Source organism: Cucurbita moschata, unplaced genomic scaffold (genome assembly GCF_002738365.1).
Source record: "Cucurbita moschata cultivar Rifu unplaced genomic scaffold, Cmos_1.0 Cmo_Scf00013, whole genome shotgun sequence".
Lineage (NCBI taxonomy): Eukaryota > Viridiplantae > Streptophyta > Magnoliopsida > Cucurbitales > Cucurbitaceae > Cucurbita > Cucurbita moschata.
In genome coordinates, this window is record NW_019268529.1 from 3,930,834 (window position 1) to 3,953,539 (window position 22,706).

Below are 22,706 nucleotides of genomic sequence, written 5' to 3' on the forward strand. Positions count from 1 at the left end.
ATATAAAATTTTGTCGATGTAGTCTAGAATCACGAACTTTATCTTTGAACGTTGGAAGGTTTTAAAAATTTATGAATTTATTAGACTAAAAATCCACGCTCTTCTGGTGGGCTTCAACATCTACTAATTTACCATCGACTACTTTTCAATATCCACAACATCTGACTCTTGTGGGCGGTTGTAATAATCATTGTCAACAAAGCATTGTTTGAATTTAGAGTTATTCACTTTGCCAACTCTGGTGTAGTTCATGTATAGTTGGGGGAATCGCTTGTCTATAGGGTGCAATGATTGAGATTGAAACTCAGACGATTCGACCATTCCAGCTAGTCGATGACACTATTAAGATTACATTAAACGCCTCTTTAGTCGATGAAAATGACACCGCCTCATTGATCTAACTTTTGAAAAATTCTCATCTGAATCCTTTTTTTTCCCGTGACATGAACTCAATCAAAGACAATAAAACAAATTCAAATGAGGAACACATTCGCCAACAGGATTGAAAAAAGAAGCATTTATACGGAAGTGGATCTATTTCCACCTTCTTCCAGGTAACAGTCACATACAGTAGCAATCTTTTCTTAAAACCTTTGTCAAACGCGTGAGAACTATTATGAGCACGAGGAATAGTAGGCAGAATATTACTAGAAACCAGCAAACATCTGGTTCGTGGCGACTGAGAATGGCGAATTCTGAGCACACTCGATGCTATCGCAGTCCAGAACGCTATCTTCGTCCTACTTGAAGAACAATAGGTTGAAAAAGAACATTTTATGTCTATACTCTTACATGTCTGATCCGTCTTGATGAGCCAATGGCACTTTGATATTGTTCACCGGATTTCCCAGCACATTCAAAACCCCAACTCGCTGCAACTCTTTTGCTGTCATGAAGAAAAGAGGAATTTTATGTTACTTGGATCATGCTCCAAAGCAAAACTAGGAAGGAACTAAAAAATAAGAGGTATGTTTGGTACAAAGTCACAGTCAGGAACCACGAACCTCCACAATAGTATGATATTGTCCATTTTGAGTATAAGTTCTCATGGCTTTACTTTTGGTTTCCCCAAAAGACCTCACACCAATAAAGATGTATTCCTTATAAACACATGATCATCACCTTACTCAGTCAATATGGGACTCTCTCCCAACAATCCTCTCCTCGACCAAAGTGCACCATAGAGCCTTCCCTGAGGCCTATGGAGCCCTTGAACAGCCTCCCCTTAATTGAGATTTGACTCCTTTCTCTAGAGCCCTCGAACAAAGTACACCATTTGTTTGATACTTGAGTCACTTTTGACTACACCTTCGAGGCTCACAACTTCTTTGTTCGACAATTGAGGATTCTATTAACATGGCTAAGTTAAGGGCATGACTCTGATACCATGTTAGGAACCACGAACCTCCATGATGGTATGATATTGTCCACTTTGAGCATAAGCTCTCGTGACTTTACTTTTGATTTCCTCAAAAGATCTCATACCAATGGAGATATATTTCTTACTTATAAACTCATGATCATCCCTTTAATTAGCCAACATAGGACTCTCTCCCAACAATCCTCAATAGGCTGAAATAAAAACCCAAGGAAAAGACTAGCTATAGACTTCGTTCATCTAATGGCAAGTTTTGGTATTTTATAAGGAATGTTAAATGCTCGCGGAAAGCTGATGCCTTTTTTCATCCAATCAGATCCTTGACAAGTCTTTCTCCATATATGTTTTAGCATTTCAGTCTTGTTCATAAGCGCAACTGTTCTGTGCCCAAGCAATATTCATAACAAATTTGGAACATTGTTATTAACAATTGAGATTCCACATCGGTTGGGGAGGAGAACGAAGCATTATTTATAAGGGTGTGAAAACCTCTCCCTAGCAGACTCGTTTTAAAAATCTCGAGGGAAAGCCCAAAAAAGACAATATCTACTAGCAGTGGGCTTGAGTTGTTACAAATGGTATCAGAGCCAGACACCGGGTAATGTGCCAGCAAGGAGGCTGAGCCCCGAAGAGGTGTGGACACGAGGTGGTATGCCAGCAAGGACACTGGACAACGAAGAAGGGTGGATTGGGGGGTCCCACATCGATTGGAGAAGGGAATGAGTGCCAGCAAGAATGCTGGGCCCCGAAGGGGGGGGGGGTGAATTGTGAGATCCCACATCCGTTGGGGAGGAGAACGAAGCATTCTTTATAAGAGTGTGGAAACCTCTCCCTAGCAGATGCGTTTTAAAAACCTTGAGAAGCCCGAAAAGAAAAGCCCAAAGAGAACAATATCTACTAGCGGTGGGCTTGAGCTGTTACAATATACTTCTTTCTTTCTAGGCTTGCAAGTCGAAATCCAACATAGAGGAAGCTTAAGATAAGGAGGGATAAGGTTTCAACTAACATATTAAAAATTATCCTGTCCACATCCAAGACTTATTCAGCCCAAAGAAGAAAAATCATCATGGAAAGTCAAAAGTTCAAAGTAGTATGGAAACACACAAGACCGCAATGAACAAAAATAATTGAATCAAACATAACATTTTGTCAACAACTCATTTTGCAGACTATAATAGTTTTCCCAGGATCACAGAAAAGGAAAGTGAAGTTAGGTAATACAGATATCAAACTACCTTCCTCAAACGAGAGATGAATGGATCTCTTTTCCAATTCAACTGCATGTCTGCTAAGTTCAACTGATGACAACGATCGAAGCACTGATAAAAAAAAAAAAAAGTAAAATCATTCATTAAGTAAATAAGTTTCATTCAAACTATTTCAGGAATAAGATGAAGCACTTTCTTAAATGAAGAACATACCCTGAAGATAATCTTGTTGATCTGATTGGTTCAATTTATTCAACAACAACTCCAACTGATGATATCTATGTTCCCACTGCAAATTTTTCCATTCTGCAGAATCAAAGTCTGATTCTGCTGTGGCTAAATTAATGCCATACTTATGAGGAACTGAAGGTTTACCGGATGCATTCATGGGAGACACCATTGTAAAAGGGGCAAATGCAGGGAAGCAATGGTCCTGTAACTCCTTGACCTGGGATTTTAGATGCACAGTTTCAGCTAATTGACCAAGTTTACTCTGATAATCAGCTTTTATGCTTGAACTATCACAAGGACTACTCTTTGCTATATCTGCATCGGATTTTCTACGGATATAAACGAGGTGCCCAGTTGTGGTATTAGAAGTTGAAGAAACGAGACGAGGCGGACTCGTTGTGAAGACTGGAGAGGGCTTATTGTTACCAGAAACTTTAATGAAGTCACTGCTGGGACCTCTTTCCTTCAAAAGAGGAGAGCTTCCGGTACAGTTGGAAGCTACGACCCTATTATCATTTTGCAAGTCTCTTAATGCTGTCTTCTTGGCAGAAATCTGCAGTTGCTTTTCATGAGCAGGCGATTCCTTCCCAGAATTACTTAATTTGGAGTCTATGGATTTCTGAACCATCTGAAATGTTTAAGAAGAGATAAATAATAGATATATCAGAGAGATCAAGAAACAGAAGCAAGACCATTTTGATAGTATTCAGATCGAGATACAGTGGATATATGAACAATAAATGTCAGGTGGATATATAACCATTTAGGATAAGTATAATTCAAATGAACACTCAAAAGATACTCATAGATATATGAACAACAAATGTTAGCTTATGAACAATACATATCAGGACGGATAATATATCGATTCGATGGAAGCTTTTCAAAAGGAAAGATAATTAATTGGAATGCTTTCTAACATTAAATAGTTAGATACTAAACTCAAAGAACACAAGAAATATTTGATATCAGCCAGTATAATACAAACACAAACTGTCCCAAGAGAGTTTTGCAGAAGTTCCACATTTCCAACATTATGCAAGAATATGCCTTTAAATTTGTAATGCACAGCATCAATAAAATACAATGTTAACCTTTGACACTTTACCAGCTAGATTTTATCCCTAGAACATACTTTGACATAGGTTAATGGAAATGAAGCGCCAAGCTTAGAGCCAACGGAAGCCTCTTCAGATAATCTCAGAGATAATGGTCGAAACTCAATGCATTTGTGAGATCCCACATCGGGTGAAGAGAGGAACGAAATATTCCTTATAAGAGTGTGGAAACCTCTCCCTAGTAGACGCGTTTTAAAACCGTGAGGCTGACTGCGATATGTAACGGGCTAAAGCGGACAATATCTGCTAGCGGTGAGTTTGGGCTTACAAATGATATCAAAGGCAGGTTTCGAATGGTGTGCCAATGAGGATGCTCTCACATTAGTTGGAGAGGGGAACGAAATATTCCTTATAAGGGTGTGGAAACCTCTCCCTCGTAGATGCGTTTTAAAACCGTGAGGCTGAGGGGCAATACGTAACGGGCTAAAACAGACGATGTCGGCTAGCGGTGGGCTTCGCTATTACAGCATTAAACTCACATATTGAAAGACATTACAACACTGAAGGGGAAAAAAACTTGAGAAGCATAATCACAAGTGTCTTACTTCTTCTATTTTTCCAGTTTTTGGCTCGCATCTCTTGCGATTAAAAACGCGAAGATGCAGGATGAAAAGAAAAACCGATCATTAATAAGAAGTAATCAGTTCTCAAAACGCGAAATTAGCTCAGAGAAAACCTAAATAGAATTCAAAACGAAGCAGAAACAAATTTGAAATTCAAAACAATTTCAACGACAGAACACGAACTGATCATATTCTCCATTTCAAAATTAACACAAAACGCGAACCTCTTCGCGAAAAAAGCAAATTATCTTAACCAAATCCAAATCAAATTGCATCAAAAGCGTTCGTTCTTACCTTAGTTCAAAGGAACCGCTCCGATGAAGTAGCGAGAGCCATGTGGAATCGGAAGGAAGAATAAACCTTCAGTTCTCAATTTCATACAGTTGCTTCACTGCTCAGAGCATCAAATCACCTCGAAAATGCATTGATATTTGCTCATCAAAACCAAAATGGACGCAAAATGTTCAATGTGCTGCAAATTCCGAGTAGATTTCACGAGCTGAAGGACGTAATGCTCAAAGACTCGCAGAAAGACACGTGGATCAGAACTATGGTCCTCGAAAGGTCAATATATATATATATATTATATAATGAAAAACTTATTTTAAGATAATTACACGATTAGTCCTTCAACTTTCGAGATTTTATTTTCGAAGTCCCTTATTATTTCTTTTATCATATTTTAATCAATATATTGTCGTCTATCTAGTAATTACTGTCTATTTTGGCTCGTTACGTATTGTCGTTAGTCTACTCCCCTTCATGGCAAGTGAGTTCGTTCTCCTCTTCGATCGATACGGGATCTCACAATCTACCCTCTTAAGGGCCAACGTCCTCACTGGCATACTGTCGGGCTATGATATTATTTGTAATAGCTCAAATCCACTACTAGTAAATATTGTCCATTTTGGTCCGTTACGTATCACCGTCAACCTCACGATTTCAAAATGTGTCTACTAAAGAAAAGTTTATACAGAAACGTTTCGTTCACATCTCCGATCGACGTGAAATCACGTCTTGTATAATGTTTTTGCATTCAAAGTGAAATGTCTTAATTGCCCTCCATTTAAAATCAACAAAGTCGCGACTTTTCTTTCGTCGAAACTCCCTCGAGGTTGCCGCCGGTTCTCGCCGTCGTCCAGTCGAGGAGCTGCTAGAGATAAGGTCACGATCCGTCGATCTCTACCACCGAGTCGCGCACAAGGATCCGCTGGATTCAATCGTTCGTGTGATGCCGACATCACCAGAAGGCCGAACGCACCGCGAAATCATCTGGAGCAGGGGAATTTGTGAGTCACCAAATACATAAGTTTGTGATATTTGAAATTGAATTTAGGTATTCAATCAAAAGCTTTATGTGGTGTTAATGGATTTTGAGTTTTTGGATCCCTCTAGGGTTTTAGTAGAATCTTCAAGGTCTTTGCAGAGAGTTTAGTGTCCTTAGAAAAAGCTGGTTATAGGTTGGGTTGAGTTGGATTGATCGAGTTCTTCGGATCATAGGTTTGGTTAGGTTGAGTTGACCGAATTCTTTGAGTTAGATTGGGTTGATCGAATTCTTCAAATTTTAGGTTCGGTTAGATTGAGTCGACCGAATTCTTCCGAAAAAAAAAGTGATATCTCCATTTTCAAGAAAGATATAAACCTACCTACCACAATTTATTTTTATTTGAAGATAACATTAAAAAATACAGTGTCCCTTTATAATAAACAAAGATTGGGCCACATTTTTCAGTCTAGCACATGGTGGGAAAGCCAAAACAAAAGGACAAAAAAAGGACAAGCTCCTTGAATGGAACAAATATCAGCCTAGAAAGCTACTTACCATCACATCAAACTGCTCAGGCTTTGAACCCATCTCCAAGTTTCATGTTGTCGCCTTTGGGCACACCCATCCCTTTCTCCTCCCTGTTCTTGAACTTAGTGTATGAGTGATAGCGATCATTGATACGAGCTAGACCACTATATGTCGTGAATGGCATTTATTAGTAATAGGCATTTATCACAAGAGACAAACTACATGTTCTAAAAGAACTCTACCTGTGATAGACTTTAATCATAATAGCAATCGTTGTTGAACTAGTGTATTAGTGACAATAGAGATAGACTGCCATCACAAGTCGACTTGTTTAAGAGACAGACTTCATGTTGTGAATGAGGTTTATTAGTAATAAACATTGCAAGCATTGTCGAACGAGTGTTTCGGTGATTGTAGTAATAGACTACCATCACTAGTAGACTTGTTCAAGCAATAGACTACATGTTGTGCGTGACGTTTATTAGTAATAGGCATCTATTGCCGTGACGTTTATTGTTGATTAGTTGTTGTTGTACTAGTTTATATGTGAGCCACTCAAAAATTAAAATGAGCCCATAATCTGACTGTAAAAGGGTGTACTACATAAAAAAAAAGTATAATAAATTCATAGAAACGATTGAAGAACAGTAGTGGTGTGAACGGCTGAAGAGAAACAGGGAGGGGAGTTTAGAGAGAATGGCAGCGGCGCCATTTCTACGCAACAGATATTGGATTCTCAGGCATGGCAAGAGCATTCCCAATGAGAAGGGCCTCATCGTTTCTTCTATAGTCTGTGACTGTTTGATCCCTTGTTTTATTCTTCGTTTGTTGTTTGGCTTGTTAGAATATGGTGTTTTTCTGGGTTCTTGTTTGATTTTGATTTGCTGTGGAGAATTTTTCAGACTGTTCTTTAGGCCAAAGAATGGTCGGGCAGCTAAATATGTTTCAGAAATGACTGTTTTCTTTTCTGTTCATGCGTGAAATGAATTGGGATGTTCGTTAATGCTGATTTTATGCTCAAATTATGATGGATTTTACACTTTTCTGCTTGAATTTGTAGTGTTTCTTAAGGGTCTTGCGCTTGTGATAGGACATGTTTCTTGAGTTTTTGTATGCCGGTTGATTGAGAGAAGAATGAAGAACAGGTTAATTGACTGAGAGTTTGATTCTATTGTAGGAAAATGGTACCCTCCCTGAGTATCAACTGGTTTCTGAGGGCGTTGAACAGGCGCAGTTGGCTGGAGAACAATTCTTAAAGGTGTTTTTTTGGTCCTTAATCCACATTTTTTCAGGCTGTAGAGCTGTATAGTTTTTTCAGATTTGTGTAAACCGGCATAACAATTATGAGCCAAACATTTCCCAACAGGACTTGAAATGGATTGGTTTAATTTGTTTGATATCCATATAATTGCAATAGAGTGGGGGACTGTTCTTTATAGGAAGCATTCATATAAACTAGAAAACCAGTTCAGAAAACTGAAGAACTACTAGATTTCTAAGCGAGTTACGAGTCGATGCGATCTTGAGAAAAACTCAACCGGTTAAGGCATATACCTTCGATCAAGAAATCAAATATTTGAATCTCTCTACTCCACGTGTTGAACCTAAAAGAAAATTAAGTTCTGTAACAACCCAAACCCAAACCCATTGTTAGCAGATATTGTCCTATCTGTGGTTTCTCTTTTGGCGCACTGCCTTGTGTCCACCTCCCTTTGAAGCTCAGCCTCCTCGTTGGCATATCACATGGTGTCTAGCTCTGATACCAGTTGTAACAGCCCAAGTCCATCGCTAGCAGATATTGTCCCCTTTAGGTTTTCCCTTTCGGGCTTCACCTCAAGGTTTTTAAAACACGTTTGCTAGAGAGAAGTTTCCACACCCTTATAAAAAATGTTTTGTTCTCCTCCCCAACCAACGTGGGATCTCACAAGAATAGCAGCCACACGTTCTGTCTAATACTGGCTAGGGAAGAACATGGGGCTTGGCCCCAATGGTCTCAAATTGAGGGAAAATAGATAATTAATCCTATCCCACCAAAACTAACCTGACCCTTTGTTGATCTGACTTGTTTATACCCGATGAACTATCATCTCAATCTAATCTGCCATGTATCTAAGTCGATTGCAGTCTGCCATTCTTGGTCGGTTTCGATAATGAAAGTAACGATGCATCTTAGATTCATTCATTTCATGGAAATGCTATATTACGAGTGCAGGAGTTGAAGGAAAATTGCATACCGCTCGAAAATGTTCGGATTTGCTATTCGCCATTCTCAAGAACAATCCATACAGCTAAAGCGGCTGCATCTGCACTGAATCTTCCATTTGAAAGCCCTCAGTGCAAGGTAAAAGAACTGTTTTCTTTCCATTTGTGTTTGTGTGAAGAATCTGGTAGGCCACTTTTGTGGATTCAAGATGTTCTTCATCTTCCTCCAGCTGATCATTATATAAATTTTGATATGCAGATGATGGAAGATCTCAGGGAACGCTACTTTGGTCCTTCATTGGAGTTCTTGTCTCAAGCCAAAGTAAGCAAACCATTACTTGTTCTTCATTGTCTTTTTGCTGACATCAAAAGTTACAATTTTCTATAAGTCCTTTGTTTTGTTTTAAAAAAAATACGATAAAATTTTAGAAGTAGCATTAACGCTCTTTACCTTTACAAAAAAAAAAAAAGTTAAAAAAAATTCTTACCGTCAATATATAGACGAAAGGCGTCTACGACACGTGTCTAACAAATAGGTAACAAGTATCATTACATGTCTAACAAGAGTCGGTGTTGGACACACACTAGCCAAACTAAAGTGTCCATTTGTGTACATGTTTCTTGGGTGACCACCTACTTAGGATTTAATATCCTACGAATTATCTTGGGAACCAAATGTAGTAGTGTCAAGCTCGTCCTGTGAGAACCGTCAAGATAGTCACTGAAATTATAGAAACCTTTTATGCCATTTCAGCTGAGGCTTTATTGATTTTGTGTTGGTTCATCTAAAACAGTGTAAAGAAGTTGGGGCTGTTGATGAGGAAGATCCATTCAAGCGCCCCGAAGGTGGAGAAAGCGTTGAAGATGTTGCTTCAAGACTAGCCAAAACAGTGCTTCAAATGGAGTCACAATTTCAAGGGTATACCATATTTATTCTCCTATATCAAAATCCTATCCGTTCGACTTAGATGTATCTAGCACTATCGTCAACCTGTACATAGTTCAATAGTTTGGATACTTATTTTGTCTAATAAGATATTTTAACGAGTGTCTAACGGGATATATTAGACTCATGATCGACACGAGATTGTAGGTTCAGGATTTCATTAATAGGTGACTTTTAGATCCAATCCAATCCCAACAGTCAAACTCCATCATGACTCGACTCACCTATCTTTGAAGCTGAAATGTCTTTCTCGAAATAGAATAGATGAGTCCCCTGAATGGGACGTGGGATTTGGAATGTGATTGGTGATGGATGGTGGTTAGAATGTTTTTTAGTATAACAAATTGAGGTCGAGAGATTCTAATCTCCGATCTCGTCGATTAAAGCTCGGTTGTGTTAGATTTTGTTGGTAACTTCTAGAAATTGGCTGCTTAACAAAGGTTGAAGTTTTAAATTTAATGATAGAAGTTAAGTCGAGTTGCGTTTTGCAGGTGTGCCATCTTGGTGATCAGCCATGGGGACCCCCTGCAAATTTTGCAGACAGTGATGGGAGCTGCCATGGATGAAAATGGATCGGGCTCTGATGAATTGGCATCGAGATTACAAGCCGCCATCACCAAGCCTATTCTCTCGCAGCACCGGAAATTTTCTCTTCTCACCGGAGAACTTCGAGCTGTCGTTTGAATTCCTGTAACTTCTCGCCGGACTTGTTGAAGAAGGTGACCTCAAGAATCGTTGCTTCTTCATCTTTTTTCCTTGGAATTAATGTTTTTAATATATTGAAGGTTGAATTTCAGGGTTAGGCAGCTGAGAAAAGTAATTATATTCTTTGAGTTTTTTTTTTTTTTTGGACTGACTTTAACTTTGTTCGTTCTTAAATTTTTAAAATTTCTGAAAGTTCAAAAGTTGTCGGTATAAGCTGATCTAATGGATAGATGAATTAGTCATGTATTAAAAGTGGTGATTTATACTTGTGTAATCTCATATATATGTGTATGATTCATTCCAACATGAAAAATGATACATTCGTGTTCTTTTTCTTTTACGACTCTTTGAAGCCTTACATGCATATAACATTTAGTGTATATATGAAATTGATATCACTATGAAAGCGGTAAATACCTGGCGAGGCCTTAAAATTACAAAATTGGTATATGCATATGAAAGTGATGTTTGAAGGTCATGGGTTTAGTTCTTTCCTTTTCCACAACACAACGCCACTAAACTCAAATAACCTCGCATTATTTGACAAAGAATTTCAAAGGGAAAAATGAATTAAATGAATTAAATAAATAGGACCTGGCAGGTGAAAAGTGAACTGAAAAGAGGCAGTGTTAGTCCAAAAAGGCAATGACAGCATCGACAACGTCTTGGGTGGTGCAGTTCCCACCAAGATCCTTAGTCCTGCACTTGTCCTCCATGATCACACGCTTCACAGCATTCTCAAGCCTGTCGGCGAATGAAGGAAACTGAAGGTGTCTCAGCATCATGGCTGAAGACAGCAACAAAGCAACTGGGTTGGCTTTCTTTTGCTCCACTATTTTCTCATTCCCCACGTTCCCCGCTGAGGCTCCTTGCTCAAATATGGCATGATCTGCCCCCACGTTGCCTGTAACAATCCATTACCAAATGCCAACTGAAACGACACTTCAAAAGACATCCATATTTATCTCCTTTCAATCCTTTCAAGTAAAACCTTGTCATATTTAGTTGTAATAGCCCAAACTTAATCCGGTTTTTCCTTTTGAACTTCCTCTCAAAGTTTTTAAAACGTCTGCAAGCGAAAGGTTTCTACACTCTTATGAAGAGTGTTTCGTTCTCCTTCCCAATCGATGTGGGATTTCACAATCCACCCCCTTTAGGGCCTAGCGTCCTCGTTGACACTCTTTCTTTCTCCAATCGATGTGGGACCCCTATCAAATCTACCCCTTTCAAGGCCCAATGTCCTTACTGGCATACCGCCTCGTGTCTACTTCCTTCGGAGAACAGCTTCTTCGCTGGCACATCGCCCAAGTATCTCACTCTGATATCATTTATAATATCTGAAGCCCACCGCTAGCAGATATTGTCTTTCTTTTTACTTCCCTTTTGAGTTTCCCTTCAAAGTTTTTAAAACGCTGTCTGCTCAGAAAAAAGTTTCCACACCCTTATAAAAGATGTTTCGTTCTCCTCTCCATCCGACATGAAATGTCACAATAGTGGTAATAATATGCACGATCAGTGACTTAAGAAAGTGGATAGTAATTGTACCTCCTGGCATGAGACCAGTGCCTCCTGCAAGTCCAGCTGCAGTGTTTGCCACTAGATTGCCATAAAGGTTGGGAGTCACCTGATCCAAAGAATTAAAAGGGCCTTGTTAGCAAAATTTCAACATAAAGAGGCCTTGGGTCAGAAAAGAATAGGCGAAGTATAAGCTTCAACAAAATAGACAACCATTTAAGTAAGAGCGAGGAACTTGCTTAATTTGTGAGGGAAAAAAACAGAGAGAGAAGCATTAAGCAAAACAGGGATTGGAACTCATACACTTTTCTTAACAACATTCGTGAGTTTTCGAACCAATTTACACGCACTTCGACAAATTTCCCAAGACAAGTGTTTCCCTCTACCACATTCAATTGAGTAAGAGATACTTTTCTTGGTCCTTGAATCCTAAATATTTCTTTCGAAATCTAACCATATCTAACAGAATTTTCCAACTACTAGAAGCCCAAGAGATACTAAGCCTAAGATATTTCTAAATCCAACCTCCAAGCTTTTTAACACAGGTTTCCTTCGAAATTAAGAAACACCGCATGACCAATGCACACCATATGAAACCAATCAGCAAAAGTGCAAGAAAATTGATTTCCCTGGTAAGTTGCCTATGGAGATTTCGACTCATGGCCCATTCATTGAGAAAGATCAGGGTTCCTTTTCAATCACCGGGGCATTAAGTTCTGGGTCCCCGATCACTGTAGATTCACTTGTCTAGCAACTCAAGGAATGAACTATACATTCCATTTAGATTCATGCTCAAAGAAAGAAATCTGCAGACACTGTAAAGCTTGAACCAGATTACCCCTTGATCCAAGTTTCAAAAGTAGGACTAAGCATTTTTCAGGGACCAGAGAGCTAAACTATTACACCTTATCTGAGACCCTGGAATTCAAAACAACTAAAGGACCACAAATAATGGATATTGTTTTCATTCTAGCATGTGGTGGGAAAGCAAAAACAAAAGGACGTGCCCAGGAATGGAACAAATATCAGCTTAGAAAGCTACATACCATAACATCAAATTGCTCAGGTTTTGAAACAAGCTGCATACAACAGTTGTCAACAATAACCTCATTGTATTGGATGATAGGATATTGGGTTGCCACTTCCCTGCAAGACTCCAAAAACAGCCCATCTGCAAGTTTCATGATATTGGCTTTGTGTACAGCCGTCACTTTCTTCCTGTTGTTCAGATAAGCATACTCGAATGCATATTTGGCAATGCGTTCTGAGGAGAACTTTGTAATCACCTACAGTAATTCAGGCTACATTTCAGGTTACTGCATTGAAATGAGGAGCAAGAGGAATATAATCGGCAAATTGTGAGTATGAACCATTGAGCACAAGAGTGTATGTATACATTTGTATGCAAGCTGCTTGAATTCTTGAAGAACAGGGGGTTCGGACTAAAATGCTATAGATATGTCAAATTGATCTCGTCCAACAGATAACCTAAGAAGGACAACTGATTGAACAAGTGATTATTGTTAATGCATTGCAGCATTCGTTTTGAAGCTTTGTTCGTTGTTCATTCCAAGAACGATTGTGTATATCTCCAAGATGTTTAAAAATGAAACAGAGATAACTTTTATCAATCAGAGAACCACCATATAACAAATCATCTATACCACTCCAAACAGGTCAAGAAATCTGCAATCAACAGACATTTACAATTTTATATATATTACCTTGAGGCTTTCGACGACGCCAGGAATAACCTCATGCTCGAGGCCAGCGTATTCACCCTCGGTGTTCTCTCTAATGACGGCAATATCAACATTCTCATGACGCGTAAGCAATCCAGGGAAATTGAAACAATTAACAAGCGAGGCATACAAGTCGAGCTCCTTCCTCAGTTGCACATTGAGAGAACTAACACCACCGCCCATCGGAGTCATCAAGCCGCCTTTCAAACACACCTTATTCTTAAAAATAGACTCCATTACCTCGCGAGGAACCCGCTTCATATTACCATGGACATCGTAGCGTTCAAAGTAGACAGGAGCGTGCAACGCCTCCATCACTTGCTCGACCGCATTAGTCACCAGAGGACCGATTCCATCTCCAGGAATGAGAGTGACCGCGCGCGGAGCTCCATCTCCAGGCCTCGGCATGTAGGTGACGGATCGGGCGTCAGAGAATAGATTGAAAGGGGAGAGCTGAAAACGGCTCCGGTAAGGGGAGGCGAGGCGGCATATGATATGAAAGGCGCTGCGGGCAGCCATAGAGAGGTGAAAATGGAGAAGATGAGAGAGAGAGAGAGAGAGAGTTAGGCGTTGAGGAAGAAGGAGGAGAGAAATGGAGGTTGAAGAAGATCAGCCATAGACGGAGGAGAAATTCGAAGAAGAAGAAGAAGAAGCGAACATGAATGAATATATACGTAACGATTTTCGGTGATTCTATTGTGGAAAGGAAATTCTATTTTTGGAATCGAAATTATATTTTTTCTTTTCTCTCTAAAATGTAAAAACCAATGTTTTATTTATATTAAAATTTAATTTTGGTCTTTTTAATATCATTAAATTTTATCATTTTTATTAAATCTTTAAAAAATAGTTTTATTATTAATTTATTGTTTTTTTCCCAAAAATAATCGCTATTAAATTTTCTTTTCTAAATTTTAATAATACGTTCATGTTATATTTTTTTCTTGCATTAAAACTATTATTATAATTTGTTAAAAATACATTAAATAATATGGTTTTTTATATTTTATTTATTAATTGTAAATTCCGACGATATCTCAATCGATAAGCAACAATTATGATTATAAATGTTCATTCTTGAATGGAATTAAAAAAAATTAAATAAAATCTCAATTTAAAAGTATTTTATGCTTAAATCTTATTTTAGTAATGAAATTTCAAATTTCTTATATTTTTAATCTTTATATATATTTCTTAGTCCTTAAATTTAAGGTTTATATTTTAGTTCTTAAATTTAAAAAATATAACGAAATTAAAATACTTTTTAAAAAAAAAGTTTAAATAAAATTTTTAATTTAGTATTTTGAGTTTTGTTTCATTTTAATTTAAATAAATAATAACAATAAATAAATAATATATATATATATATATATATAAGGTTTCATTCCATTCTGGTGTTTGTATTTTTTAAATCTTTAATGATAAACTTGCTATAGAAGTGATAGAAGTTCATCAACTATCATTACGAGTGAAGTCCATTACAGATGAAATTGTCGATAATCATCTATGAATTTTGGGTTAGTCCAAAATTTCGATTGATTTAAGAAAAAAATACTCATAATCCGACCCAACTCAACCAGCATACATACACTTATAATAGATATCGTGTACATGTTATAAATCAAATTTAATAGTTGAAAAATGAAGCCATTAAAAAATTAAAATATGAACTAAAAATGATATCAACCTACACATATGATAATCTTTTTAGATATCATTTAAAGAGGAAATGTGATTTTCCAAATACATAGATCTTCCAAAGAATACAAAAAAGTTCTTAAACTCAACAAAACTCACAACATCTACAAAATGGCATTCTTACCAGATTATGGGAGGTCGAGGGCAATCAAGATCTGATGACTTCAAAAACACGTAACGACCTCGGGAAATAACCGAGACAGGCAGATTCTATAAGCCACAATGTTCTTGTCTAGAATAGTTTCAGATATGGACCAATTTCTTTAATGAACTAGCCAAGCCAATCTAAGGCAGTGCAATGAACAAATAAATTGTACAAAAGGGAGTTCAGTTAAGGACCTGGAGGAGGGGGAGGAGCAACGTTGCCAAGTCCCATCTTCTGCCCCAACAGCGATAGCTGCTCCACGAACTCGGCTCCGGTGAGGATCTCGGTGCTACCGTATATTATATGCTTGACTGTCTGCTGATTCATTGCCAGCTCTTGCAAGCTCCCATACTCGACATAGTTACCGCCTCCAATCATGAACACGATTGCTTCCTTGAATGGTCCTTTTAAATGGCTGCCACTAGTTCCAGAGCTTGACTTTGGAGCACGAGGATCAAACGCAAGGAACGTATCAATCTCAGGATTCGGTTTTCCTTCCATCAACGCCTCGACCGTCCTAGTTAGAGCAAGCTGCCGATCACTAGACAAGAGATTTTTAACACCAGCAGTCACTGCACTAATCGACTGTCCATAGAGTTTTTCAGCCCAATCCACAATGTTGCTTCTGCTAGCTGAATTTGCTGATGAGAACGAGACATTCAATGACTTGATCTTCTTAACATATTGAAATGCACTAGTATCAACTTCTGATTCCCTCAGAGCAGCTTCTACAGCTTCCACTTCAGATTGGTTTATACTTTCCGAAGAGATCAGATATATAACAGCGAATCGGAGCTTATCCGTCTTCGTACCCTTCCCTTTTAGCACAGACAAGAGCTCGTTTCGATCGATACCACCTCGAGCCATCATGTCGTTCTCCTTTTTAGCATAAGAATCAAGAGACCTCTCCTTGATCTCACCCAACAATACAGTGGCAATGTTCGTATGCTTATCGATAATTTGCTTCCTTTCGGTCAATTCGGGCAATGAATTCACAGCATTCATCAAATGCTTTGTGTTCCCAATCAGATTTGTTCCATCAAACTCAGCTCCATCAGTCCCACCAGTTCTTCTATTCACTTCATCAACGTCCTTCTTATACTTATTCAACTGAGTTTCAATCTCCACTGCAACTTCTGGAAACTCCAAAGATCCATTTGCCACCCAAAATGAGTCAGAACTATCTAATTCATAGGATTTCATCCCACCCTTTTCACCCTGCACGCTTAATCTATTCAGTTTCAATCCTAGAATATCATGAACTAATGGTCTGTACCTAAAATCATGCTGTATTCCTACAGATAATTCGAAATTGCGATCGAACAGACACAGAATCGGACGCTGGAATGAGCTAGCAAAGCCCCCACCCTCTGTAAACAAATTGTTCTTCGACAATAAATGATCTCTCAACCTCTGATCCAATGCCGAGGCAACCATTTCTGCTGGCCCTCCTCGTTGGCATCGAATAACAGGCACTACAGCCAGCGTAGCCAAAACACTAAACAATCCACTAACGATTCTCTCTATAATCTCCTCAATTTCACGATCTCCAGCAGAGGGATCGTTCAATTGAACATATATACTCTTCTGAGCTAACGAAAACAAATTATCTTCCAATGTAACGAATTCTAAATACTGGTCGTGCACCTTCGCGATTCGTTGAACCGAATCTGAATTCAGAGTTCCAGATGCGAGATCCTCAAGGAGAGGACGAGGAATCGAAGAAGAGAAGTTTAAGTAAAAGCTATCATAGAGGAAACGAGAAGCATCAGCAACAATTCTATCTATATTGATCTTACTCGGTTGGACGAAATAGACAGCAGGCACATCGTGAACAGGTTTTCGATCCTTGTCGATGAGAAAATAAAGAGTGACGCCATGTTTGCGAAGATCCTTGACATGAATCAAAGGCGACAGTATGTTCTGGCAAAATCTGTCGAAGATCAAGATCTTGTAAACCTCTTCGTTCGCGGTCGATGTCGAGTTCACCGGCTGGTTCAAATTCAACATTCGAATTATACATTCTGTATTCAAAAGAAGTTTGAATCAAACACACAAACAAATTCCAATTCAAAACATCAATGTAGGATCTATTTCGTCCAGATCACTCGTCAAAACTGGGATCTAGAGAGCGAAACAGAGCAAAAGAGAGAGAGAAATCGGTACCTGTTTGCTTCTGGCGAAGGTTTAAAGCCATGGAGATTCTTAGTTCGTGTTCAGTCCTCTTGTTTTCCAGAGGGAATCGAAAGCTTCGAATTCGAAGGATTTGTTTCGTCGATTCGTCGAATCGAATTGTCGAGATGTGACGTTAGGTTGAAGGAGATAACTGAACATATACTTCCCTACGGCCGCTCATATCTTAAGAACGAATCAAACCTTGCCACGACATTACCATTGACTTAGTCCTCGACCATGGTTGACGTGGAGGCTTCTCATTGGCTGACAGATTGTAAAAAACGTACAAAAAAATTCACAGAAGCGATTGAAGAATAGTAGTGGTGTAAACGGCTGAAGAGAAGCAGGGAGGGAGTTTTGAGAGAATGGCGACGGCGCCTTTTCTACGCAACAGATATTGGATTCTCAGGCATGGCAAGAGCATTCCCAATGAGAAGGGCCTCATCGTTTCTTCTATAGTCTGTGACTATTTGATCTCTTGTTTTATTCTTCGTTTGCTGTTTGGCTTGTTAGAATATGGTGTTTTTCTTGGTTCTTGTCTGATTTTGATACGCTGTGGAGAATTTCTCACATAGTTCTTTTGGCCAAAGAATGATCGGACGGCCATTTGCGTGGTTTTGGATTGCTTTTCGCGAAATATATTTCAGAAATGACTGTTTTCTTTTTCTGTTCATGCGTGAAATGAATTGGGATGTTCGTTAATGCTGATTTTATGCTTCAAATTATGATGGATTTCACACTTTTCTGCTTGAATTTGTGTGATAGGACATGTTCCTGGAGTTTGATTTTACATTTTTCTGCTTGAATTTGTAGCGTTTCTTATCTGTGCTTGTGATAGGACATGTTCTTGGAGTTAGATTATACATTTTTCTGCTTGAATCTGTAGTGTTTCTTAAGGGTCTGTGCTTGTGATAGGACATGTTCTTGGAGTTTTTGCATGTCGGTTGATTGAGAAGAAGAATGAAGAACAGGCTAATTGACTGAGAGTTTGATTCTACTGTAGGAAAATGGTACCCTCCCTGAGTATCAACTGGCTTCTGAGGGTGTTGGACAGGCGCAGTTGGCTGGAGAACAATTCTTAAAGGTATTTTGTAATGTGTTTTTAGATTTGGGAAGCCTGTCTTTGGTTTGTAAGTTCATGATTTGTTGTCATAAGCAAACGGGCATAACGAATATGAGCCAAACATTTCAGAACAGGATTGTAATTCTTCTGAAAATCTTCACGAGTTAGTGAGTAGTGATGTCAAGAAGATTACAAAAAGGCTTTCCAATTAGAAATAATTTGTTCAAGATCATAGCTACAGAAAAAGAGACCTGACACCAAGAAGAGAGAAAGCTTGATAAGATCCCATAAGACATTAATACTCCTATGGAAGTTCTTTGGTTTCTTTTAAGGCAAATACACAACATGATAGCGACTAGCGAACTGAACCTGTGAAATCCCATATCGGTTGGATAAGGGTGTGGAAATCTCCCCCTAGCAGACATATTTTAAAAACCTTGAGGGGAAGCCCGAAAGGAAAAGCCCAAATGGGACAATATCTGCTAGCGGTGGGCTTGAGCTGTTACAAATGATATCACAGCTAGACACTGGGTGGTGTGCCAGCAAAGACGCTGAGCTCCAAAGAGGGGAGGGACACCGGGTAGTGTGCCAGCGAGAACGTTGGACCTCAAAGGGGGGTGGATTTGTGAGATCTCCACGTCGATTGGAGAGAGGAACGAGTGTCAGCAAGTAGGCCTTGGAGGGGGTGGATTATGAGATCCCACGTCAATTGGAGAGGGAAACGAGTATTAGCCCCAAATGGGGTGAACTGTGAGATCTCACATCGGTTGGAGAGGGGAACGAAACATTCTTTATAAGTGTGTGAAAACCTCTCCCTAACATATGCATTTTAAAAACCTTGAGGAGAAGCCCGAAAAAGATAATCCAAAGAGGATAATATCTGCTAACAGTGGGTTTAGGCTCTTGGCTTGAATGCCTTGTATCTAAGTCGACCGCAATCAGTCGTTGTCATTCTAGCTCAATCTCGATAATGAAAGTAATGATGCTATCTTAGATTCACTCGTTTTAATGGAAAATCTATATCACAAGTGCAGGAGTTGAAGGAAAATTCCATACCGCTCGAAAATGTTCGGATTTGCTATTCACCATTCTCAAGAACAATCCATACAGCTAAAGTGGCTGCATCTGCCCTGAATCTTCCATTTGAAAACCCTCCGTGTAAGGTAAAAGAACTGTTTTCTTTCCATTTGTGCTTCTGTGAAGAATCTGGTAGACCACTTTTCCGATTCAATATGTTCTTCATCTTCCTCCAACTGATCATTTGCAGATGATGAAAGATCTCAGGGAACGCTACTTTGGTCCTTCATTTGAGCTTTTGTCTCATGACAAAGTAAGATAACAGCCATTACTTGTTCTTGATTGTGTTTTTGCTGCCTTGAAAAGTTACAGTTCAGAATGTCTTGAGTTTTCAATTTCTTGGAAATATTAATGGTGATATCGGGGTTTAAGCCATGGTGGCCACTGAATAAGCACCAATAAGACAAGGAAACTAAGTCATAAGTTTATTATACTTAAACTAAGTGTTTGACACATGTCTAACAATAGGTAGCAAGTGTCCGATACGTGTCCAAAAGTGTGTCCAAGGGTCCAACACATTTTGGACACGCACATGCTAGCCAAACTAAAGTCCCTGTGTTTCTTAGGAGACCACCTTCTAGGATTTAATATCCTACGAGCTACCTTAGAAACTAAGCGTTGTAGTGTCAAATGGTTGTTCGGTAAGATTAGTCAAGGTGTATACAAGCTACTCGAACACTCACAGATATACGAGAATACAAAATAAGAATTTAGTGGGATGTAGCGTTTTAGTGGATCTGAAAGAGAAGCGGTAAGACTACTCTCATCTTATCTTCCTAGTTGATTTCGGCCTTTTCTATATCCCGTGGTAAAACATTGTTATTAGAGATTGCGAAGAAATTCACTGAAATCTTTGAATCTTTCATGCCATTTCAGCTGAGGCTTTGTTGATTTTGTGTTGGTTCATCTTAAACAGTATGCAGAAATCTGGGCTCTTGATGAGGAAGATCCATTCAAGCGGCCTGAAGGTGGAGAAAGCGTTGAAGATGTTGCTTCAAGATTAGCCAAAGCAGTGCTTCAAATGGAGTCACAATTTCAAGGGTATACCATATTTATATCCTCCTCTATCATAATCCTATCAATCAATCGTGAGATCACATCTCGAACCAAAGAGAAAAACGAAACATTCTTTGTAAGAGTGTGAAAACCTCTCTTAACATACGCTTTTTAAAAATCTTGAGGGAAAGTTCGAAAGGAAAAGTCCAAAGAGAACAATATTTACTAGCGATGAGCTTAGGTTGTTATAGATAATATCAGAATCAGACAGCAAGGACGCTGAATTCCAAAGGGGATAGACACTGGGTTGTGTGCCAGCGAGGACGTTGGACCTTGAAGGAGGTGGATTGTGAGATCTCACATCAATTGAAGAGGGGATCAAAGCATTCTTGATAAGGGTATGGAAACTGTGAGTGGAAGCTCGAAAAATCTCAAAGATGACGATATCTGTTGGTGGGTTTGGACTAAGACAAATATGTTCAGCTTGGATTAATCGAACACTATCGTCAACCTATACATAGTAAGATATATTAGAATCTCAATAGATACGACATTGTAGGTTCAAATTTTCATTAACTCAACTATTGGATCTTACGTTTTGCAGTTGCGCCGTCTTGGTGGTCAGCCATGGGGACCCTCTGCAAATTTTTCAGACGGTGATGGGAGCTGCCATGCATGAAAATGGATCGGGCTCCGATGAATTGGCATCGAGATTACAAGCTGCCATCACCAAGCCCATTCTCTCGCAGCACCGGAAATTTGCTCTGCTCACCGGAGAGCTTCGAGCTGTCGTTTGAATTCCGGCAACTCCTCGCCGGACCTAGTGAAGAAGATGTCCTTATTCTTCTTTTTACTTTTGAATTAATGTTTTTAATATATAAGAGATTGAATTTCAGATTTGGGCGGCAGAATAAAGTAATTATATTATTCCAACTTTTTAATTTCGTTTTTTTTTATAATTAATATTTTTGTTTGGGAGATTTAAAATTAATAAAGTTTAAAATTGTTTTCTAAATGGTCCTTAAAAAATTTGTATTAATTGATCTAAGGACTTAATAGCTAAATTTTAATTATATATATTTTTAAATGAATTGAAATGATTTATATGTTCATACACCCATTAAAATTTAAAATTGAAATTTATAAATTAATTAAAAATATTAATTTTGAAATCCCAAATTCAATTCAAATTTTATAGACAAAATTAGGTAATTTTAAAAGTGCATAAAGACAAAATAAAAATGCGCAAGGCAAATATGGTTTTTTTTTTTTCCTTTCTTTTTTTTGTGAAGATGAAAACAAAAGGATACTTGGCCTATCCAGTGGATGTACCATCTTCTTTTATCAATCTAACCTTAACGTTTCATGAACTATCTTACTTCTATTATTACATTTCGTTTTGTGCATCATTCTCTTATCTTATCTCAAACATATCATTGAACACATCGTACCGTAATTCACATATTATAAGCATATCGATTCACAAACAATTCATACATATCAATATATATGACACGTGCAGAACTACGGGGTACGTGTTAACATCAAATATAACCATGCCAATAATAAAGTCACTTACGTGATTAGCTTAAGTTGTTGTCACGAATATATCCTTAATGAAAGTTCGATTTTATCCTTTGAAATCCTAGTTAACCTATGTGAGTCTATTATTACATCACTTTCAAATTTAAACTCTATAAAATTATTTCTCTAATATATATGTATATGTATATATGTATATGTATCCATGGTTAAAAATTTATATATCTATAATTATGTTTTTATTAAAAATTTTATTTTCTATGGTTACTGTTGTATAAAAAAAAGTTATAAGTTATTTGAAGTTATTCGGCTCTCTCTATCTACTTTTCATTTCGTTTTTTTTTTCTTTTATTTTAATTATGAGAATGAGATCTAATTCTAATTCTTTTATTTTTTTTTTCTTTTATATTGGATAAAGGAAAAAATTTTGATTCTAACTTAATTTAGAATAGAAAAAGGAAAAAAAAATTGAGATAATTTACCGTAATAACAAACCAAAATTTCTTCTTGTGAAGCTTTTTCTCAAAACATTTTTTTAATTTTATTATTATTACTATTTTTTTTTTTTTTTTTTTTTTTTTTTTTTTTTTTTTTTTTTTTTTTTTTT

The 22,706-nt window shown here is 38.0% G+C and overlaps 6 protein-coding genes across 9 annotated transcripts in view; 3 read left to right on the forward strand and 3 right to left on the reverse strand.

Annotated features, from left to right (window-relative positions):
• Window positions 1-499: 499 nt before the first annotated feature.
• Window positions 500-5,045, reverse strand: LOC111451757. The gene is made up of 4 exons (XM_023092295.1): window positions 4,793-5,045; window positions 2,800-3,445; window positions 2,614-2,697; window positions 500-886 (listed from the first exon to the last, which is right to left on the reverse strand). Exons 2-4 carry the CDS (start codon window positions 3,443-3,445, stop codon window positions 789-791), a joined length of 828 nt encoding a protein of 275 aa, XP_022948063.1. The 5' UTR covers window positions 4,793-5,045; the 3' UTR covers window positions 500-788.
• A 1,868-nt stretch (window positions 5,046-6,913) lies between these two features.
• On the forward strand, window positions 6,914-10,527 carry LOC111451760. 3 transcript variants are annotated; one of them, XR_002712022.1, is made up of 7 exons: window positions 6,914-7,082; window positions 7,471-7,551; window positions 8,506-8,634; window positions 8,755-8,817; window positions 9,290-9,414; window positions 9,933-10,274; window positions 10,386-10,414. XR_002712022.1 is itself a non-coding variant. In XM_023092299.1 (7 exons), exons 1-6 carry the CDS (start codon window positions 6,990-6,992, stop codon window positions 10,123-10,125), a joined length of 684 nt encoding a protein of 227 aa, XP_022948067.1. In that variant the 5' UTR covers window positions 6,914-6,989; the 3' UTR covers window positions 10,126-10,164; window positions 10,500-10,527. The 3 variants fall into 3 exon arrangements, 2 of the variants coding, with proteins under 2 accessions (XP_022948067.1, XP_022948066.1); XM_023092299.1 differs by lacking the exon at window positions 10,386-10,414 and adding an exon at window positions 10,500-10,527 and having other exon boundaries at window positions 9,933-10,164; XM_023092298.1 differs by lacking the exon at window positions 10,386-10,414 and having other exon boundaries at window positions 9,933-10,281.
• A 2-nt stretch (window positions 10,528-10,529) lies between these two features.
• LOC111451756 (isocitrate dehydrogenase [NAD] regulatory subunit 1, mitochondrial-like) lies at window positions 10,530-13,951 on the reverse strand. The gene is made up of 4 exons (XM_023092294.1): window positions 13,386-13,951; window positions 12,708-12,947; window positions 11,692-11,770; window positions 10,530-11,050 (listed from the first exon to the last, which is right to left on the reverse strand). The coding sequence occupies exons 1-4, from the start codon at window positions 13,920-13,922 to the stop codon at window positions 10,776-10,778; spliced, it is 1,131 nt and encodes a 376-aa protein (XP_022948062.1). The 5' UTR covers window positions 13,923-13,951; the 3' UTR covers window positions 10,530-10,775.
• The window catches only part of LOC111451755 (probable flavin-containing monooxygenase 1), a 15,956-nt gene continuing 7,195 nt past the window's right edge, over window positions 13,946-22,706 (forward strand). Inside the window, exon 1 of the mRNA XM_023092293.1 lies at window positions 13,946-13,965. The gene's annotated coding sequence lies outside the window, so the exon portion shown is untranslated. The remainder of the gene's footprint in view (window positions 13,966-22,706) is intronic.
• Window positions 15,076-17,556, reverse strand: LOC111451751 (SEC1 family transport protein SLY1-like). The gene is made up of 2 exons (XM_023092288.1): window positions 17,413-17,556; window positions 15,076-17,270 (listed from the first exon to the last, which is right to left on the reverse strand). Exons 1-2 carry the CDS (start codon window positions 17,441-17,443, stop codon window positions 15,433-15,435), a joined length of 1,869 nt encoding a protein of 622 aa, XP_022948056.1. The 5' UTR covers window positions 17,444-17,556; the 3' UTR covers window positions 15,076-15,432.
• The window catches only part of LOC111451758, a 13,088-nt gene continuing 8,101 nt past the window's right edge, over window positions 17,720-22,706 (forward strand). Inside the window, exons 1-6 of one of the 2 annotated variants that reach the window (XM_023092296.1) lie at window positions 17,722-17,879; window positions 18,425-18,505; window positions 19,519-19,647; window positions 19,752-19,814; window positions 20,478-20,602; window positions 21,162-21,501. In XM_023092296.1, coding sequence (XP_022948064.1) covers window positions 17,787-17,879; window positions 18,425-18,505; window positions 19,519-19,647; window positions 19,752-19,814; window positions 20,478-20,602; window positions 21,162-21,354 — 684 coding nt within the window. In that variant the 5' untranslated portion in view covers window positions 17,722-17,786 and the 3' untranslated portion in view covers window positions 21,355-21,501. Of the gene's footprint in view, window positions 17,880-18,424; window positions 18,506-19,518; window positions 19,648-19,751; window positions 19,815-20,477; window positions 20,603-21,161; window positions 21,502-22,706 lie in introns of those variants that run through there. The other variant, XM_023092297.1, reaches the window with a different exon arrangement.

What these genes read in the sequence shown, in the direction of transcription:
- LOC111451757 (XM_023092295.1), bottom strand. Translation starts at nt 3,445, where the DNA reads ATGGTTCAGAAATCCATAGACTCCAAATTAAGTAATTCTGGGAAGGAA. An exon ending in TCAACAAGATTATCTTCAGG is followed by an intron (nt 2,698 to 2,799) that starts GTATGTTCTTCA and finishes TTTTTTTATCAG; the next exon opens with TGCTTCGATCGTTGTCATCA. An exon ending in TCATCTCTCGTTTGAGGAAG is followed by an intron (nt 887 to 2,613) that starts GTAGTTTGATAT and finishes TCTTCATGACAG; the next exon opens with CAAAAGAGTTGCAGCGAGTT.
- LOC111451760 (XM_023092299.1), top strand. Translation starts at nt 6,990, where the DNA reads ATGGCAGCGGCGCCATTTCTACGCAACAGATATTGGATTCTCAGGCAT. An exon ending in TTGAAAGCCCTCAGTGCAAG is followed by an intron (nt 8,635 to 8,754) that starts GTAAAAGAACTG and finishes TTTGATATGCAG; the next exon opens with ATGATGGAAGATCTCAGGGA. An exon ending in AGTTCTTGTCTCAAGCCAAA is followed by an intron (nt 8,818 to 9,289) that starts GTAAGCAAACCA and finishes CATCTAAAACAG; the next exon opens with TGTAAAGAAGTTGGGGCTGT.
- LOC111451756 (XM_023092294.1), bottom strand. Translation starts at nt 13,922, where the DNA reads ATGGCTGCCCGCAGCGCCTTTCATATCATATGCCGCCTCGCCTCCCCT. An exon ending in GCGTCGTCGAAAGCCTCAAG is followed by an intron (nt 12,948 to 13,385) that starts GTAATATATATA and finishes GAATTACTGTAG; the next exon opens with GTGATTACAAAGTTCTCCTC. An exon ending in CTGAGCAATTTGATGTTATG is followed by an intron (nt 11,771 to 12,707) that starts GTATGTAGCTTT and finishes TCTTTGGATCAG; the next exon opens with GTGACTCCCAACCTTTATGG.
- LOC111451751 (XM_023092288.1), bottom strand. Translation starts at nt 17,443, where the DNA reads ATGGCTTTAAACCTTCGCCAGAAGCAAACAG. An exon ending in CCTTCGCCAGAAGCAAACAG is followed by an intron (nt 17,271 to 17,412) that starts GTACCGATTTCT and finishes TTTTGAATACAG; the next exon opens with AATGTATAATTCGAATGTTG.